This window comes from Copadichromis virginalis, linkage group LG20 (genome assembly GCF_057382275.1).
Source record: "Copadichromis virginalis isolate Kocher_CV1m ecotype Utaka linkage group LG20, C_Virginalis_male_GT1.1, whole genome shotgun sequence".
Taxonomy (NCBI): Eukaryota; Metazoa; Chordata; class Actinopteri; order Cichliformes; family Cichlidae; genus Copadichromis; species Copadichromis virginalis.
In genome coordinates, this window is record NC_140637.1 from 17,156,208 (window position 1) to 17,174,737 (window position 18,530).

Sequence of the window (18,530 nt, forward strand, 5' to 3'; positions counted from 1 at the left end):
TTAAGTTTATTTTTATCCTAGGCCTACACAACATTTTTAATATCGGATTTGTTTTCAAATTCATGCTGGTTTGTAGCCACAGTTGAATGTTCTGGGAGAGTGTGTGTAGAATAAACATAATATGTACTCTGACCAAGATAAATGGAGAAAAAAAGAAAAAGCAGAGAAAACGACCGGAAGTCCGTTCTAAGCTGCGGTAACGTGACACTGTGACTTCTTCTGTGAGTGCGCTTTGGCAAAGTTTCAGTGCTGAGGATGCAGAGCAGCTAGTCGGGTGTTCAGAGTCTGTGAGCTGTGAATTTTGATATTTTAACACTAGTTTAAAACTGTAATGATCATCTTAGATTTTCTGTTTAAAAGCTAAAGAGAAAATGACGAACAAAGACGGCGATAAGAGCCTGAAGACTGCACTCCGCAGCCAGAAACAAGCCAGGGCGCACCAAGAGAAGAAGGATCCATCCTCCAATGATGGCTCCTATTCAAAGGAGGCACAATTCACGGGTCAGTGCGACCCTGTGAAGGAGGTAAAAACTGCGGGACCGCAGGAAAAGAGAGCAGGGAAAGTGTCATCAGGTGTCAGCTCCGAGTGCCAGAGGAGCCCCGGCGCACAGAGGAAACTCTCCGACGCCAGCAACGCTTCGGAGGATTTGAGCAAAGACTCCGGCTGCCTGTCGGGGAAACTGTCCTCCTCGGACAGCAGCTCGGAAATCTCTGACTGCCCGTCGGACGGTAACAAGCACGACTCTGACTTAAGCTGGATAGACGGCAAAGCTTACGTGACCCCGGATAGCGAGGGCGCAGGCGACGGCAAACCGTGCGCAAAAGCGGAGAGAGATATCTGCGTTCTCCAGGCGGAGGCTGCCGCAGGGGGCTTTAGTTTGTTCAACTCCTCGGGGGCGTTTATGAATCTTATGATGGGGGAAACAACCGAAGACCTCGTCAGGGAATTGGAAGATCTGAGATCAGAGAACGAGTATTTGAAAGTAAGTTTGATCTAATTTGATTAATTAAATTAGCTTAATGCAATTAGCGAATTCAATTTGGTTTTCACGAAATGCAGCATCTACCTTTCTGTATAAACTCCGTGCATGTAGGTTTTGCTTGTTTATGAGAGCCTGTGAGTTTCTGTGGGAGGACCCTCAGCTCAACACCAGAGCCGATTTTCTGCAAATGTTTAGATCAGGCCAGTCTTCTTTAGTGAGCGCAGAGCAAGTGGCTCTAATACAAGAGTCAAAAGTCACTACTGACCTAAATAAATTATGGAACAAACCCACACTTACTCAGATTTTTACAGTAGCTGAGTAACTGCTGACTGAGCTGGTGATTAGATGAGTAACTCCTGACTGCAAGGGCATTTTATTGGTCCAACTGAGGAAATTACTCTGTAACTTGATGCAGCAGATCACCAGTTTGCAGGAATATATCTGGAAACTGGGGTTTGATTATAAATTGGTGGTTGCAGAGTTTTGTTAGTGGAGTACTGCTGAGCAAGTCCATCTACAAGCCCAATGGCAATGTCCGTTTTCCACTTTCACCTTTAAAGGGATGATCCACTTATTCAGAGCTGTACCTTGATAAAAAAAAAAAAAAAAGGTCATAATCGAAGCTGCTGATGTCCAGATATTCAGACTTTCTGAGTGTGAGTCAAGCTTTCTGAGAAAACGTTTCATGACTTAGAATATGCTGGAAACAACATGTACAAAAAATAGCCCCAAATCCCTCTTTCTGCCCTAGATGCTCACTTCTGTGACATAACTTCACCTTGTAAGTGCAGATTCAAACTGTGGTCATTAAAGTGATCAGACACTTTGAAGGGTACGTACAAAGCACAAAATGGCCATTTAGGCATCAAACTGGAAAATATAACAATTAGAGCTTAAGTCATAAATCAGTTAGTTAGGCTAATATTAGCCAATATGTTTTTTAATGAATATGTGTACAAAAATATTTTTTAAGTAATTTATACATGGCATTAACCCGTAGTTTGTCCAGTAGATAGGATCTTATTGTTTATAACACTCGAAGCATTGCTTGCAGCACATGTAGCAGAGTAGCATCCCAGCTGAGTAAAGAGTGAATCCATGTTTCACTTAGTTGTTTTCAGTCTCTAATGCCACCATAACACCTGGATTTAAGTTAACGGGGAAAATGGGAAAATATAACTTTCTGATATTCACAGTGTTGTGCAAAAGTCTGGAGCCTCATTTATTTATATTTTGCCTCTAAGTAGCCAGACATTCATGTAACGTTTTTCTTTGGACATTGGCTGCTTTTCTCTCTCAATTGTAGTCCAGTTCTTGTACCTGAGCATTTTCAGAGTTTTTTTTTTTAAATTAATTAATTAATCTTTGTATGTTAACCCACAGAACACAAACCTATGAATCGATCTAGCAAGAAAAACATGCCTAACTCAAGAGATGAAACAGTATTGTGTCTACAGACCACATAGCAAAGAACCTGTTTTAAACTGTATATTTAGGCACTTTGTTACTAGCACCCTGTCACTCAAGCATATAATTTGTTCCAAATAATTTAGCTGATTCTATGAAAAATCTGTGCTAAAGATGAAACAGTTTGGCAGACATAAAATAGTATTTTTCCACTAACGAGGTGATTTCCAAACAACTAAAACTTGGCTTATCTCAGCATGGTGTACTGTAGGAGGGATGGGATGAGGGAAGGGTTAAGGAAGGAAGGAATACTCAAGGGAGAAAGATGAAGCAAGAGAAGAGGGAGGAAGGAAAAAGTAAGAAAGGAAGGAAGAAAAGAGTGGAAAGGAGGGAAGGAAGGAACAAGTGATGGAAGAGGGAAGGATGGAATAGATAAGAAAGGAAAAATCAACAAAGGAAGAAAGGAGGGAAGGAATGATGGAAGGAAGGGCAGGAAGGAAGAAAAAAGGGCACCACAAACAGGACAAGGAAAGAAAAAAGGGTAAGGAAAGAAAGCAGAATTAAAAGACAAGGAACAAAGGGAGTTAGGAAGGATGGAGGGAAGAGAAGAATTTGGAGGAAGGGGCCAAGGAAGAAGGAAAGGACTGGATGAAATAAGAAGGGAAAAGGGGAAGAAAGAAAGGAGAAAATGCCTTGACTCGTGGTTTAATTATTTCTGTGTCATCTGTCCCAGGATGAGGTGGAGGAGCTGCGCTGTGAGATGCTGGAAATGCGCGACATGTTCCAGGAGGAGGAGATTTACCAGCTGCAGGAGCTGCGGCTGCAGCTGGAGCAGGCCAACAAGACGTGTCGCATCCTGCAGTATCGCCTCCGCAAGGCCGAGCGCCGCAGCATCCGAGTGGCTCAGACCGGACAGGTGGACGGGGAGCTGGTCCGGAGCCTGGAGCACGACATCAAGGTCAGAAAGTCGGGTGGTCTTTTTGCACAAACTCTCACTACCAACAGACTGTAATTAAGCTCCTTCTCTGAAAACTGACTCACCTAAAACATCAAAGTGAACTTTTACTGCAGAACCACAAACCTACTTTCATCACGGCGCGCTAAACGCTGATCGTGTTGTTCATACAGGCTTTAACCCTGAGTCATGGCTGTAAAGTACTCCCTGCTGTTCATCTGCACCACAAGAATGTCATTAGACTGAAAAGTTTTCATCATGCATCCTGTTTATATTTCTGTAGCATAATTACTGCGTGTGGTCGGCTGTTCTGCGTGAGGACTGAACGATAAAAGGAGAGTGATCGTAAGCAGAATCACCGTCGTTGAACTGAGGCAACCAGATTCTGTTTCTGTCAACCAGGCCAATGTGTGTGTGTGCGCACTATTGGATTCCTTACAGCCTCACCCTCCTTCGCCCCCTCCATCGACTCATGGCTCAGTTCCCGTCACAAGAATTTTCTTGTAAAAGTTTCTCGGCTTTAACCAAATCAACTGCTCTAAAAACTCACTCACTCAGAAAATAACACTCACGAGAAAACAAATAAACAGACAATCAAAAAAAAAAAAAACTTCATTCGCAGCACTTTTACTGTCTTAACCTACTTTGTGCTTCACCTGCAGGTTGCAAAGAGCGTGTCACTCCGCCTGTACAACGAGCTAGAGGCGGTGCAGAAGAAGAACTCCCACTTGGAGTGGGAAAACGAGGTGCTGCGTGAAAAGACTCAGGAACTGGAAGTGGCCAAGCAGGTCTTACAGACTGAGCTGGATAAAACCAGAGAGGTGAGCATTTTACATCAAAGACCCTTTGGTAAAAAAAAATATTAAATTTAATAAAGAATGTTTGAAGGAGACCTCAAAAGACAAAGGTCCTGCAGTTTTTTTAGAGACTGTCACCTTGGAAAAGTCCTGACCTGGACAATGTCTGTGTAAGTGTTCGAAACAGCTAGCACCACTTTTTACTCACCCTTTGAGATCTTCTTTTAACAGTCATATGATGCCAAATATTTGGAAAGCATTCATAAGTGTTCCTGGTCCCCTAAACCTTCAGGCCACAGAGGTTTTAGACCAGTCACTCTTACATGGTCATGAAATGACATCTGGTGAAGAGCCATGTAGCATTACAGCGTCTTACAGACCCCCCTGCACTTTGTCTACCAACTCTCTAGGGGGTTAGAAGACATACTTATTACATACTCTTCTAGGAAAACCAAAGACTGAAGCAGAATTTTTATTTATTTATTGACTTTTCGTCTGTGTTTGACAGCAGAAAAACTGCTGGAAGCAGAATTTTCCCTTCTGTCTTGTTTGGGTTTTTTGGATTGTTGATTTTCTTGGCAGCAGAACACTGCAGGTCAGAGTAGGAACTTTACTTTCAGAGAAAATGAGCAGACCACGAGCTTCCCTCAGGGTTGGAGGGGGGGGGGGGGGGGGGGGGACTCCTTTACACAATTTGTTGGTTTAAAAATATTTCCAAGAGACAAAAGCTCTGGTAGAAAGGCTGTAACAACAACCAATAAACTGCTGGGAACTGAAATGCTGAGTCTGCCTTATTGTACATGACGAGAGCCTTCCACTTACCTCCTCTTTTAAACTATTGATATCTGCAGGGTGATATTGCCCTCCTCTGTTCACAGGAAATAGCTCTAAAGGGTTTTATTCCTGAATGCATTACATTTCTAAATATTGGCAACACATTGGATGCCCTTTTTGACTGACAAAAACATCCTAAGGTGCAGTGAAAGTGTCTGTGTGCATGAAAATGTCACGTGATTTCCGCTACAATCCAGTTTCCCTACGTGGACAAATAAATATATCAATCTAGAGGGAGGAGCTTAGCCATTCAGGCCTCAGAGTAGATCTGCACCAAAAGGAGCCAGTTGAGGTGGTTTGGACCTCCAACCAGGGCTCACTGGTGAGGTGGTACTGAAAGAAGGCCTCAGGGTAGACGAAGGATCAGGCTGCAGACATTACATCTCTCGGCTGGGTTGGGAACACCTTGGTGTCCCCCAGGAAGCCGTAGAGGAGGTGGATGGGAGAAGGAGATCATCTTAGACTGCTGCAACTGCAACCGGATGTTTGAGGTTCACGGTGCAGAATTTGATGATAGAAGGCACGCTGATTAAGTTTAACATGATGATTATCTTATTCTGGGCCTCTCAGTTCTTACTCTGTCTCTATCTGCTCCTCCCCTTATAAAACAACTTTCTTCTGATTGGCTAACCTTCTGTTTTTGAGGGGCAGCCAATCAGAAGAAAGTTGTTTTGTGGGGCTGGGACCATATTAAGGATATCCATTCTGAGTGACATCATACAGAGCTAAAAATAAAAAGAGACCTCTTGAAACCAAATGCTTGGTTTCATACTGTTACACTGTAACAGCATGTATGACAGAAAAAAGAAAGGAAAACTAGATCCTCTTTAAAAGCTTTGAATTTTCACACTAGATCCTTAATTCATGGATGGTGTGGAGGGAATTTTAAGCCTTAGGTGGCGTACATAGTAACAAACAGCTCTTGTTTATGGTCTCATTACTGACCTTGGGACAGACTTGACTGTTAACTAAATTATTATGACCTGGAGCTGAAAATGAGATTGAAACGAGTGCACAGATCTGTCAATCAGACATGACAAATCTAATCGAATTGATTAAATTAAAAAAGAAACTTCTTTAAAATCTCTCAAGAGCTGCTGATAATTGCAAAAGGGGGTTCTTCATACACCTCAATGCGTGTCTTTAAGGGATGTGTGTATTTAGGTCAACCTTGAGAGAAACACAAACTTTCATCGCTCGGGTCAGGCATCCTCCTTTCCATTACCCTGCACAGCTGCACCCATCCAGACAGCTGTCCCCCTCATCCCTCTGTCACCCTGATGTCAGGTGACACACGATCCCAGTGCAGATCACTTATATGAGCGGAGGGCTCGGCCGGCAGCTGCCTGGTGCCGGGGATGGGCGAAGCAGCCTGGTATGCTGAACTCCAGGCACAGCTGACATCGTCGGCTGACAGGGCAGAAAAAAAAAGTAGAGAGATTACAAAAATAGACTCACTTTCTTTTTCTTACTGCTCTTATTAAGCTTGGATAAATCTGGATGAGTGTGTATTAGGGCATCAAGAAAGGAGGGTGTTGGTTGGTGCACAGACATACTGACCTACAGCCATCACTCAGCACGCTTTGATCAAACTTCAGCCTCCACACCCCATCCACCTTTTCTTCTGCCTCCTTTGAGCACCAGTGTGCACTCCAGTGACACGTGTGCGGTTTAATCCAGGATTCGGTGCTTTGGCACGAGCTCAGTCTGCTCCACTCATCTGAGACAGCTGCTAGTCCCTTTGATCCCAACAGGGAAATCCACTTAGATTACCCAATCTAACCAGCAAAAAAACACAGCATGGATATATTGTGAAGGAGGGTGAGTATGCCAGAAATTCACTCTGCTGCCCGATGTTTTTGAGGCTGTTTGAGTTAAACGTAAATGTGTAGCTGCACAAGCTGAGCATAGACTTGTAGTAAGAGGACAAAAGCTGAAACAAAGACAATAATTTTACAGTTAAAGAAATATTACCATTTAATTCCATCTTTACTTATTAGGAACGACAAATTTCCGGTCACAGTAACCCAAATCTATTGAGCCTCCATGCCCACCGGCCTTGAATTCAAAAAGTGTAACTCCCTCTCTGTGTTTGCTCCTTCTAGCCTGACTATTATTAACACAGTGAAATCCTGTCGAGTGTTTAAGAGGAAGAAAATGCTGCCTGACAGAAGCTTACATTCCTGACATACTCAGACCTACAAACTGACTCAAGTAGAGACGGGAAGAACTCGGAGGAGAGAAAATGTCACATTTAGCGCCTTTTAGGCATCTCTGAGAAGTAGTGCAAGAGCATGATGAATACTTACTTAAAGGATTAGCTAAACATTTTGGGAAATATGCTTATTTGCTTTCTTGCAGAGAAGATCAGCACGACTTTCATGCCTGCAGAGGTTTGTAAATCCTTCTACAAGCATTTTTAAAGCTTATTAATTAGCATTTTATAACTAATTTGTTTAATTTACACAGAAAATAACAGAAGAATGAACTTGTTGTGGTTAGCAAGTCTCCAGGAAGTCGTGGTGTCCAGCTCATAAACTGATGTTACACAAACATCATGTAAATTTAGAATCTATAAACATGCTATACCCTCTCACTGAACAAATTTTAGTGTGTTATTAATTTTCTTATGTAATCATCAGAAACAAATGTTGAACTATTCCTTTACCTGCCTTTATATTTTTAAATTAAACTTCAGATTTGTCTTTTCCTTGTTTTCAGTGATGTAAAGAGCAAGAAACTAAGTACAGCCTTACTGGTTCTATAGGAATTAAGAGGGACAGTAGGAGCCAGGTGCTATTAATCAAATGTAAGTGATTGATTGATGATCAGCACGCTATAAAAGCAGAGGTTTTGATAGTTTGCTGTTCTGGACCTTACAGGTATGTTAACAAAATGCCAAAGTATTGTAGGCAAATTTCTGCCAATTTGCCGTGCAGTTGGAGGGAATTTGTTGGGACAACCAAGGTCAGACTGAGCAACGCTCATGAAACTACAAAAATCCTAGAAGCTACAGACTCTACGGGCCTCAGTTGGTATGTCAAGTTCAAGTTTGTAACAGTAAAATCAGAAAAAGGCTGAACAAGTACCGAGAGTTGCTGGGAAAAATCACCTTTGTAAAAATGACACAGCAGCATGGCTTAAACTTCTGGAACAATGTGCTTTGGACAAATGAGACCAGTTTGGAGATGTTTGGTCATAATTCACAGCCAAACACAGCAGATCAGCACAAACACCTCATACCAGCTGTCAGCACAGTGGTGAGGAGCGATGACGTGAACTTGTTCTGCAGTCACTAGATCTGTGCACCATCGACCACGAACTCCTCAAACATGAGGCCACCTGTCCGACAGCTAAAACACAGAAGCACATCTACAACACACTGACTGAAGAAAAGAATCAAGGTTACGATGGCCGAGTCAGAGTCCAGACCTCAACATGACTGAAATGCTGTTGAATGTTAACGGAGCAAAAGTGAATCCCCGCAAACCTCAAAGAACTGAAGCGACTTTGTAAAGAGGAGGGGGCCAAAAATCATGTGAGAGACATGCGAAACACCATTACACTGTTACTTCAAGTTACTGAATGAAGTTATTGCAACCCCCACTGACCTGCTGTTCAAATCAGTCAATGAGAGGAAAGTTGGCCTGCGTTCTTTCTCATGTCCAGCAGGAGGTGACTCCCCTGGTTTTAATAAAAATAATAATAATTTTGTGTAGAAATATCTAAAAAAAATTAAAAAAAGATTCTTTGGATAACTTTCTTGATGAGTTTATGGTTTTAGTCTGTAGTTCTGTAGCCAAGTTCTTATTTAATACAGTTAGATGAATTATAAATCAGGCAAAGCTACTGTTGGAGTCAAAGGACAAAAATATGGAGCTGGAAATGTTCATCATCAATGTAATGTAGAAAAAGTTTTTTTCTTTAATATGTTTATTAAATTTCACACAGTTGTGGTTAAAACCAAAAACCAAAAGAAAGAAAGAAACATAAACACAAAGACGTCTCGATGCATTCTTAATCATCAAGGTAAGGACATTTAGTTTTGCAGACTGAAGAAGTCACTTGGATGAAGGACGAAACATTTCTCCCACTAAACAGCTACGTCCAGATGAACAGAATCGACTTTTTGGGACAAATACAAAGAAGTTCGCTCCAGAAAATCTTAACCTAGTAAACTATCACTGTTTGTCTTGTGTGTGTGATCAAACTCTTATTTTTATTTCTTAGAGCTCTTTGAAGAAGAAAAGCATCAGATCGACGGCCAGCAGGGCAGAGAAGAGGCTCTCTCAGCAGATTGAGGTTTGTATATTTGTTTCTAAACATGGCTGCATCCGTGAGTTATTTCATGTCATCATGACTGTCGTCACTGCTGTTTGATTTGCCAAAAGGATGACAGCGCCGATCTCAAGTGCCAACTCCACTTTGCCAAAGAGGAATTAGCTCTCATGTGCAAGAAGCTCACCAAATTGGTATCAGAGAGTGAGGTGATGCGCGAGGAGCTGGCCAAATACCGCTCAGCCTACGGTGACGTGGACGCCGCCCAATCACCTGAAGGCAAGCAAAGCTACGCCCACGCCAGGGAGGCGCAGGTCAAAGTTCATCTTAAACTGGTGGAAGAGGAGGCCACACTTCTGAGCCGGCGCATCGTTGAACTGGAGGTGGAGAACCGTGGTCTGCGAGCAGAAATGAGCGACCTCAGGGAGAAAATTGGAGGTGGAGGAGGAGGGGAAGAGCCAGATGAAGAGAATCGGGATGTTTCGGAGGGAAATATGACAGCGAGTGTTGCGATGAAGGACACAGATGGAAAGGAGAAAAGCATAAAAATGGGACCCGTGATGTACGAGCTGGGTCAGGATGAAGGGTCAGAGAAAAGAAAAGGCGATGAGGAGACTGAAAGGATGATCACTCGAGAGGGTCCTGTGGGAGGCGAGTGGGATCCCTCAGACAGTCAAGAGAGTGATGACAACAAAAAACTCCAAGAGATGACTTTGAAGGACTACGAAGCTCTGCTTGCTCTCAGAGACCATGCCTGCATTTTGAGTTCAGCCATACAGCTCCTGATTACATCACCCAAAAATGGCCACAGCTCGTCTCCCTCGCGCACGTTCGCCTCGCCAATAGACTGTAACGGAAAGGCACAGAAGATTTCTCTGAATGAGGCTTTGGAACTTTTAGAGGCGATGCTGTTGGCTTTCATCGGGCGGGTGGAGATGCTTCTAACAGCCAAAGATACACAGTTAAACTCAGTTAAGAAGGTCTGGGACTCCTACAGTTTCCCTTTCCTCTGTGGAAATCCTGACGTGGAGTCAGAGAGTAAGCAGGAGTGTGGAGAGCCGAAGAAGACAGAAAAACAAACGAGGAAAGCACCTTCTGTTCAATGGGGCCTCGGTGAGAAGTGCAGGGATCCAAGAACGCAGCTTTCATTGCAGATTCTTTGGATCCTCCATCAGTGGTGTCAAGTCAAAGGACCTGACATAGAAGGAAAACAGGTACAGTGAAAGATGGCATAAATAAACTCTGCTCATGCTCATTATGACACTTAAAAAAACACGCAAAGCTGTCGAATATTCAAATATATTTGGGCTTTTTTATTCAGGATAGAGAGAAAGCAATGTCAGTGCTGAAAGGATTGTTGCAAGACCTCGCTGCAGAGCTTCAGGATGAGTGGATTGAATGTGACAGTAAGGCCAAGGCCACGCCGGGCAAGCCAGCTGAGGTAAGGATGGTGTTTACGCCTCAGGCATGTGTGCCCCGCTGTGTGTGAGGCTGTGTGTGAGGTTGCGTGATACAGCGGGAAGTCCTGCCGATGATCTGTCTCCCTGGCCTTGTGTCCGCCTGACAGTCGGTTCAGCGGGCATCATGAAAACACTCATGCCAGAGTATTTAGGCTAATCTTTTGAAGGGGGCTGCAGCCAAACAGGACAGGCATTTTCAAACATGCAGCACGAAAACGCTCAAACGATTCTCTGCAGTCCTTCAAGTTCTCCTGAATGATCATTTCCATCTCCTTTGTTATTCAATAAAGAAAAGCAGTTTCGATGCACAGCATGATTTAGGATCAGATTTATTATTTCAACAGTTTTTTTCCTTCTTAACCCACTGACTGGACTGTAATCCCTATTTTACTCTTAACTCTTTTACTTAACATTTAGTTTGAAGTGATGAAAAAAATAAAGACTCTACAGGCTCTCCAGCAGCTTTATTAGGCTTTATTGAAGACTTATTGGAGCCTATATGTCTCTGGGGTTATCTCTGTTATGAGTTTACAATGCTTTGTCCAGATAACGAACAGCAAATTCAAATGTTTCTGAAGGTTTGGTTAGTTAATAACACAGACGTGCCAAAATACCAAACAACTATAGATGCGTGATATTAATTATTAAACCCTAACGTAATTGTTAGTGTTAAATTATCAAGAGCAAATAAGGGGAAGCGACGGAAACATTATTGATTTTGCAGACAATGGGCTTTAAAGCGACAGTTCACCCAAAAGAGACAGCTTAGATTTTTTTGTGTCAGCTGCCCAGTTTTGGAGCACTGACGCTCACATTGCGGCAAAACAAAGCATCAACACTTCTTTGCAGAAATCATGGCCTGGTTTCTCATAAATATCCAGGACCCTTGTTGTGAGCAGTGGTTTTTAGATGTTATATAATTTTATATTATTTCCCCCTAAAATAAGGTTTAAAAAGCTTTTTTTTTCTTGCAAGTTTCACTCTTACACCACATTCAATTAGATGACAATATAGCTTTAATAATGAGAGTGGCCACATGATCAACACCAACCACAAAAGTAAAGTTAAGTTCACCTTACATCCGGTTAGCCATGCAAGCATCAATAGAACAGTAGAATCTGACTGACAGCACAAGGTTAAAACTGTGTAAACCTCAACTGTGCAAGCATCTGTGAAACAACATGATTGGTTCTTTTGTCTCCCAGTGGTGATTGGCTATTTTGTAGAAGGATCAGGACCACTGCAACTTTCACCATTTCACATTTCTGTCTCTTTTAATCATCGTGTCAGATGCTCTGTTTGTTCTGTACAGTGACGCAGTGGCGGATGAACACACTAAAGAGAAATAGTCCCTACATAAAATTGCTTACAACAAGTTTGTGCATTTTTTTCTTGGGTTTTAGTTTCTGAAGTATCTGACGTAATGTTTGGTGACATTTTCTTTCTCTCTTGGCTCAGCGTCGTGTTGGGGGTGTTTTTCAATGTGGTCGACACCGTGAAGCTGACAGGTCTGTGTTGTTCCACAAACTGTCATATGTTTTTCATAAGTTCACTGAAGTTGTAACTCATACATCACCTGGTGTCTTTGTGGTTTTTTTACAAAAAAATCTGAACCTGCAGCTCGACAGGAAAAAGACTCAGACGGCAGTTTCCTCCGTGCAGCTCTCAGAGGAAGAACTGGTGCTATCTGAGCCAAGAGGCTGCCCAGCTTGACCGAGAGGACCCAGTTAAGACGTGGGACCATCTAATCATGCCGCTTAGCTTCCCTGATCTTGACTTTGAGCAGATGTCCTTGGACAGAAGCCATACTGCTCCAGAGAAGTCTACCGTCCGCATCTACTACAGCCCCCCGTCAGCCCGCAGAGTCCAGCTGGCTCAGCTGAAGCAAAGCCCAGACAGAGGATCCGTGGACACGCCCTCTCCCTGGTGCACGCCGCCAACCTCCTTCTCACAGCTCTGTCTGGGCTCATCTGCCAATCTGAGCGATGACATGAAGGAAATGACAGCCGGCTGGAGGCAGAAGCGTCAAGACAGCCCACAGGAAAAGAGAGAAAGATTAGCAGGCCGGGGATGGGTGGATGTGTCCTGCTCCGGTACTCAGACCCATATGAAACCACAGATGGTGAGTGTTGGTCAGCAGACAGATGCGACTCAAGGGTTGAGCACCACGAGAAGCAGTCCTTCTCGGGCCCTGAACTCCCCTCTGGTCTCTGCCCGCTCTCACCACATCTCTGCCTCACTGGAGGGCATAACAGGCCGAGGGGAGAGGTCCAGACACTCCACCTCCTCACCTAAACTGTACCGAAGACAGTCTCTCCCCTCTCCCTCCAATCTGAGCTCCCCCTCCTCTGCATCTACCTCTAGAGATCGATCTCTGTGGAACCTGGCACATCAAAATCAGTCCGGCCTCGCGTGGACTCGACAAACCAGCTCCCGAGCAGGTGCTGGGCAGAGCCACGGCTCCCTGAGCAACGCCAAGCTGCCCGCCAAGTCCACCGGAGCCAACCGGTACGGCTTGGTGACAGAGTTCCTGCGTAGGGTGAGCGGGCGGGCAGACAAACCAGTGCCGGGGTCAGGGCAGAAAGCTAAAAGTAGCACGAGGAACCTGGAACGCGTTCCAACGAGGCCTCCCGCCGCCCCGCTCAACAGGAACGACAGCGTGACCAGGATCGTTAACCAGAGGTTCATGAAGCAGAGAGAGGAGGCCACCAAAGTCCAGAAGGAGGAGAAGGGAAGCAGCCTGAACCAGGGTGTCAAAAATGGCCTGAGCACCGTCACAGCAGAGGTGAGTGGAAATTATACAAATTATATTATATAAATACAGACAGGGCTCCCACCAGTTCCTCATACATTCATCTCATTATACAAAACACAGACCATGCTTGATATTAGCATCCTCTGCCCCATCATAACAACATATTAATGACAGAATATAAGACCAGCAGGTCCAAGTCAATACGTTTCTTCTCTCCGTTTGACCAGGAGAGGAGCTACGAGTGTAGCTCCAGCAGCACGCTCACCTTCTGCTTCGCCCGTCCGTCTCGCTCCACGCAGAAACAAACATCAAACCCGACCAAACTCCAAAGGCACAGGTACTCGCCTCCGGTCAGAGCAGCTGCAGACTCCACTTGCAGCTGAACATGATGGGAAACGGCAGCTTTCACACTGACACCACAGACAAATTTAGTTTGTAGGCTCGAAAATGTAAATTCAGCTTTTCGTGGGATGTTTAGGAGAGCTTTGAGAAAACTCATAGAGCTTTTGGTGCAATTAAAGTCACTCATCTTCTTTCACAGATGGGCTTAACCCTTAATTCACTTGCTTATAATTAATTTTGTAATATCTTTACTGTATTTTGTAGATAATAACTTTATGTTATATTCAATAAACAACAAGTTGATTGTGATCTTGTGCGTGTGTTGATTTCACCCTGGTTTCATTTGAGCTTCAGAAACTGGTTGCCTCTGCAGTAACCGGCTCCTTCAGGGCAGGGCTGCTGGTTGTTACGTCACATGCTCAAAAAAGAAAACCGCTAAGATGATAATAAGATTTCCTCGCTTGTCGGGACCATGACCCAACCTCGGTTCCTCTCTCTTTAATTGACACATTAAAAAAAACTGAACTGAGCTCATCAAAGATAACTTAAAAATAAAAATGTGTGTTAGCGGCAGCAGGTCTGGCTTTCCTGGAGCAGATCAGCTGCAACACTTCCTCCTTCAGCTGGCAGCCGGCCAATGATGGTGGTGGTCAAGGACAGGGCAGAGGAGGAGGTGCGCAATCACACGGGGGTCACATTTCTGCTAACAACATGTGTTCATCCTCTGTTACCCACAGTACATACACAGCAGTGTTGGCTACATCCCAAAAGAGTTCAGACGTAATCCACCAGACACAAAATACTCAAAAACACACATGAAAGATTTAAAAAATGCAAAAAACAAATGGTAGAATAACTGCATTTGAGTTTTTAAATGCATTTCTTGCTGTGCAAAAAACAACCCTGCTAAACTCCAATCGATTTGTCTAAGAAATTCTTCATATCCTGTCAATTTGTTTTACCTAATTTGATTACTTGCCTATTTCCTCTGGGAATTCACATTGCTTCACTACACATTATGTTCCTGCAGCAGTTTTTAGTGCTTTCTAGCTAACATTCTGGCTCCAGTGAATGCATCTGGAGCAATTTGAGGGTAAGTGTATTGCCCAAGGTTACTTTGGCATGCAGAGTAAGTAGTAGATGACTTGCTTTACCTTTGAGCCACAGCCAGCCCAACATCCAATCTCATTTACATTTTACATACACTTTACATTTTTATCATAGTCTACATATATTATACTACAGATTATTCTTAGTTACCTAGATTAAATGTGAAAGATATGTATTAAGGTTTTTTTTCTTCCTATTTGGTTCACATATTCCTAATTTAACAACCTAACAGCAAATAAAGTGGTAAAAATTTGCATGTTGAGTTAAAATGCTTTAATCTCACAGCACTTCTGTATGTGCACTGTGTAACTGCTACCATTTGTACCTGAATAAATGATGGGAACGCCTCTTCCAGCTTTCCTTCGCCCTCATTTTGACTTTGTGGTGCAGTACTGAGACTCACCTGCAGGGGCGCTGCAGCTCATAGCCCTGTTGTTTTGGCCGGGATGTGTTCCCTCTTTGCTGACGCTTGTTGTTACCGGAGGCGGACAGGTCTGCAGCTGCAGGTGTTTTGGTGTTACTTTAGATCAGCTGAGGATGAAGAGTCGGTTATGCTGAGTGAATATGGAGCTTGTTTTTACACGGTTTGACTCGTTTGACTTTGAGGCGGATCAGCGGTTTGTGGACGGTCTGGAGTCCGTAAACAGAACCGAAACCGACCTGCTGGACCTGAAACTGTTCTTCTACAACAGGTAGGAAACACCTGGATCACCTGGTTAATCATTTATGTGTTTATCTACACCCCAGTGTGCACTGATTAGATTGATTAAAAACGAGAAAGTAAAAGCGTTTGAGATTCACGTTAAAAATGTTGTTTTCTGGTTTACTACATTACAGAATGAAAAGTGTTTTGCGCTCCATCCCAGTTTCATGGTTACTGTTAGGATTTTACATCAATGGCAGAATAAACCAGCTGCGCACATACAGCACTTTACCTTTATCTCTGTACGCCTCACATTGGATTACAAGTCAGTCAAGATGTGACTCAACTGCAGACTTTCAGCTTTAATTCAAAGTTTGTTTTTTGTAGTTTTAGCTGTTATTGAATTATGCAAAGTCCCCATTTTCCAAGGCTCAATTTGTAATTGGGCAACTGACTAAGAAGCAGTCTGTCGCCCTGATGAGGCCTGTTGTCTTATTTCATGACAAATGAAGCGAACAAAATATCAGATATTGATTCAACGTGTTTAATTAGTATTTTTATAGCTGCATTTTTAAATAAGAGTCCCAAAGAGATGTCAGTTTCCAAGTGAGAGACTCCATCATTAGGCTGGAAGACGAGATAAACCTATCAGAGAGAGCTAAAACTGTAGAAGTGGTCAAACCGAATAATCTGGGCCATTCTTTAAAAAGGAATGAAGGAATGCGTTGTCCAGCTCGGCATCACCAGAATTATTTCCATGGTTAAGATAAATAATAATATTCAAAGCAGTTCTGATGTCAGGATTATTAGAAATTAAAGAAAAGCAGGACATCCTCGCACTGGAGAAGCTGGAACTGAGAAGAGTTTGCATCTGTGCTTGAGAAACTGCAGACTAATTAATTTGGTGTTACCCAGCATGTTTAGTTTTGTTAATGCAACTCTCCAATGATTTAGTGGAGAAGTGTCTTTGAGGACCTCATGTTTCTACTTGACCCTCTAAAGCCAGAGTCATGAAACATTTGCTAGAATTTTAACCTGAGTGTTTATTGAACCCTTTGATGGATTTAGAAGAAATTAAAAAAAAAAAAAAATCTATTTGCACAAATGAGTTTGTATTTTTTTTACTACAATTTTCCAAAGCACTTTTTTTTTTTTTTTAAATACAAAGAGATTAGTGTGATTTTTTTTTTTTTGTAACCCTAATGACGTAGAGGTCTCAAAAACTTATATCAGATACGATACACTTCCAAGGTTAAAGATGGTAATCGAGTGAATACAAGGCTCTGCTTTTCCATTGTACCTTGTTAAGATCAATAATCAGCAGTGAATGCGTTAAAGCATTTTGTGATATTTACCTTAATGCCCAAACTTTTTTTTTTTTAATGCCACCCTTCCAAAGAAACAAAATATCAAACACAAACCTCTATTCCCGTTGTCCCCTCACAGGTTTGTCGAGCCCATCGACCGAGCCGGCTACAAACAGTGGAGCTCTTCTTCCGGTATGAGAGGCTGCCCTGTTGAGAAGCTGGACCAGACGGCGTCGTCACATTCAGACTCTGAACTCACAGCAGAAACTTCTGAACCCACAGAGACAAAGCAGCTCTCCTTTGCAGAGGTGATGCAACTGGTTCAGGAGGGAAAGGAGGTTCCCGGAGTGACAAAAGTGGACATAGAGCCGAGCAACCAGAATCCCACTCCCTCTACAATGGAGCGGATGTTAAAACCCTGGGAAACCGCATCATCATCCCTGGAGTGACCTCTGACTCTTTACAGCACTGTGTAGATAAAACTCATAATAAAAAGTATGAAAGGTTGCATTGCAAACAGCCTGCTGTTGTTACAACTGCAGAGCAACAGTCATGTCCCCACAGCAGTCCAACATAAACATACGTACAGCTTGTCATACAAAACAGATCTACATGTCCTACACCGTCACCACTAGAACAGATGGAGTAAATGAAATCTGTGTCTGTTGGTGTTTTCTTTGGAGAAGCTAAACTTTCATTTAATGGAAGTAACTAGAAATCTGTGGTCTGTGTCAGAATGATGGTCTGTGGCTCTGAGAGGAGCCAAATTTCATATACAGTTGTTGTTAAAAGTTTCATTTGGAGCTTTTAATGATTTATTCGAACTGTCCTTTTTCCAGAGTTGAATGATTTTACAGCAAACATCTTTAATTACTTCAAAACAAGATTGGGCGCACGCGTAACTGCAGCAGCTGTGGGTAAAATACTCTCACAGCACAACATGACAATTTTCTAGTTTGCTCCCATTTTTAAAAACACAAAAATAATAAAAGTGGATTGGTTGGGTGGTTTTGGGTTTGAATGAACCAGCTGATCTGCCTGTGCAGGTTCTCACTCATAGTCCAAGAACCTGCTTATTGGGTTAACTGGTGACTCTAATGCAGGGGTGCCCAATCCCGGTCCTCGAGAGCTACTATCCTGCAGCTTTTAGATGCATCCCTACTCCAACACAGCTGAATCAAATGGTTTGATCTCTTCAGCATGCCATCATGTTTGGCAAAGGCCTCATAACAAGCCATTCATTTGATTCAGGTGTGTGGGAACAAGGATGCATCTAAAAGCTGCAGGACGGTAGCTCTTGAGGACCGGGATTGGGCACCCCTGCTCTAATGTGACCATGACTGGTTGTCTCTGTGATGGATTGGTGACCTTTCGAGTGTGTACCCCACCTCTCGTCTCATGACCTGTTCAGCAGTGCTTAATTGGATAAGTGGAGAAGATGGGATTTAAAGATTGCTGCAATTCAGTTTGCATTAGTTGGTGTACTGCAAGCATTTCAGATTATCATGGATTTGACTATTTGAGAAAAAATATGAATGGAATAATTCATCTTTTGGTATTAAAGTTATATTTTAATTGGGTGGTGTTATTGTTTAATTGGGCATGAAACAACACAAAAATGTGTGAGGCAAAGTTTTCAAGACGTGGCTTTGGAAGTCC

General features: G+C 43.0%; 2 protein-coding genes and 1 long non-coding RNA gene across 3 annotated transcripts; 2 read left to right on the plus strand and 1 right to left on the minus strand.

The window, feature by feature from the left end:
- Positions 1-263: 263 nt before the first annotated feature.
- On the plus strand, positions 264-14,120 carry LOC146684547 (uncharacterized). Its single transcript, XM_085444459.1, has 9 exons — positions 264-983; positions 3,124-3,348; positions 4,008-4,166; positions 9,207-9,278; positions 9,368-10,468; positions 10,576-10,695; positions 12,173-12,222; positions 12,335-13,499; positions 13,697-14,120. Exons 1-9 carry the CDS (start codon positions 372-374, stop codon positions 13,850-13,852), a joined length of 3,660 nt encoding a protein of 1,219 aa, XP_085300585.1. The 5' UTR covers positions 264-371; the 3' UTR covers positions 13,853-14,120.
- On the minus strand, positions 6,115-6,743 carry LOC146684548 (uncharacterized). The gene is made up of 2 exons (XR_014917221.1): positions 6,537-6,743; positions 6,115-6,386 (listed from the first exon to the last, which is right to left on the minus strand). It is a non-coding gene; the product is annotated as an uncharacterized LOC146684548 (long non-coding RNA).
- Positions 14,121-15,367: 1,247 nt separating the features above from the next.
- On the plus strand, positions 15,368-17,752 carry LOC146684549 (uncharacterized). Its single transcript, XM_085444858.1, has 2 exons — positions 15,368-15,613; positions 17,011-17,752. Exons 1-2 carry the CDS (start codon positions 15,486-15,488, stop codon positions 17,318-17,320), a joined length of 438 nt encoding a protein of 145 aa, XP_085300984.1. The 5' UTR covers positions 15,368-15,485; the 3' UTR covers positions 17,321-17,752.
- Positions 17,753-18,530: the final 778 nt, after the last annotated feature.

Coding starts and splice junctions, on each gene's coding strand:
- LOC146684547 (XM_085444459.1), top strand. CDS start 372: ATGACGAACAAAGACGGCGATAAGAGCCTGAAGACTGCACTCCGCAGC. Junction 3,349..4,007: donor GCCTGGAGCACGACATCAAG/GTCAGAAAGTCG, acceptor CTTCACCTGCAG/GTTGCAAAGAGCGTGTCACT. Junction 10,469..10,575: donor CTGACATAGAAGGAAAACAG/GTACAGTGAAAG, acceptor TTTTTTATTCAG/GATAGAGAGAAAGCAATGTC.
- LOC146684549 (XM_085444858.1), top strand. CDS start 15,486: ATGGAGCTTGTTTTTACACGGTTTGACTCGTTTGACTTTGAGGCGGAT. Junction 15,614..17,010: donor AAACTGTTCTTCTACAACAG/GTAGGAAACACC, acceptor GTCCCCTCACAG/GTTTGTCGAGCCCATCGACC.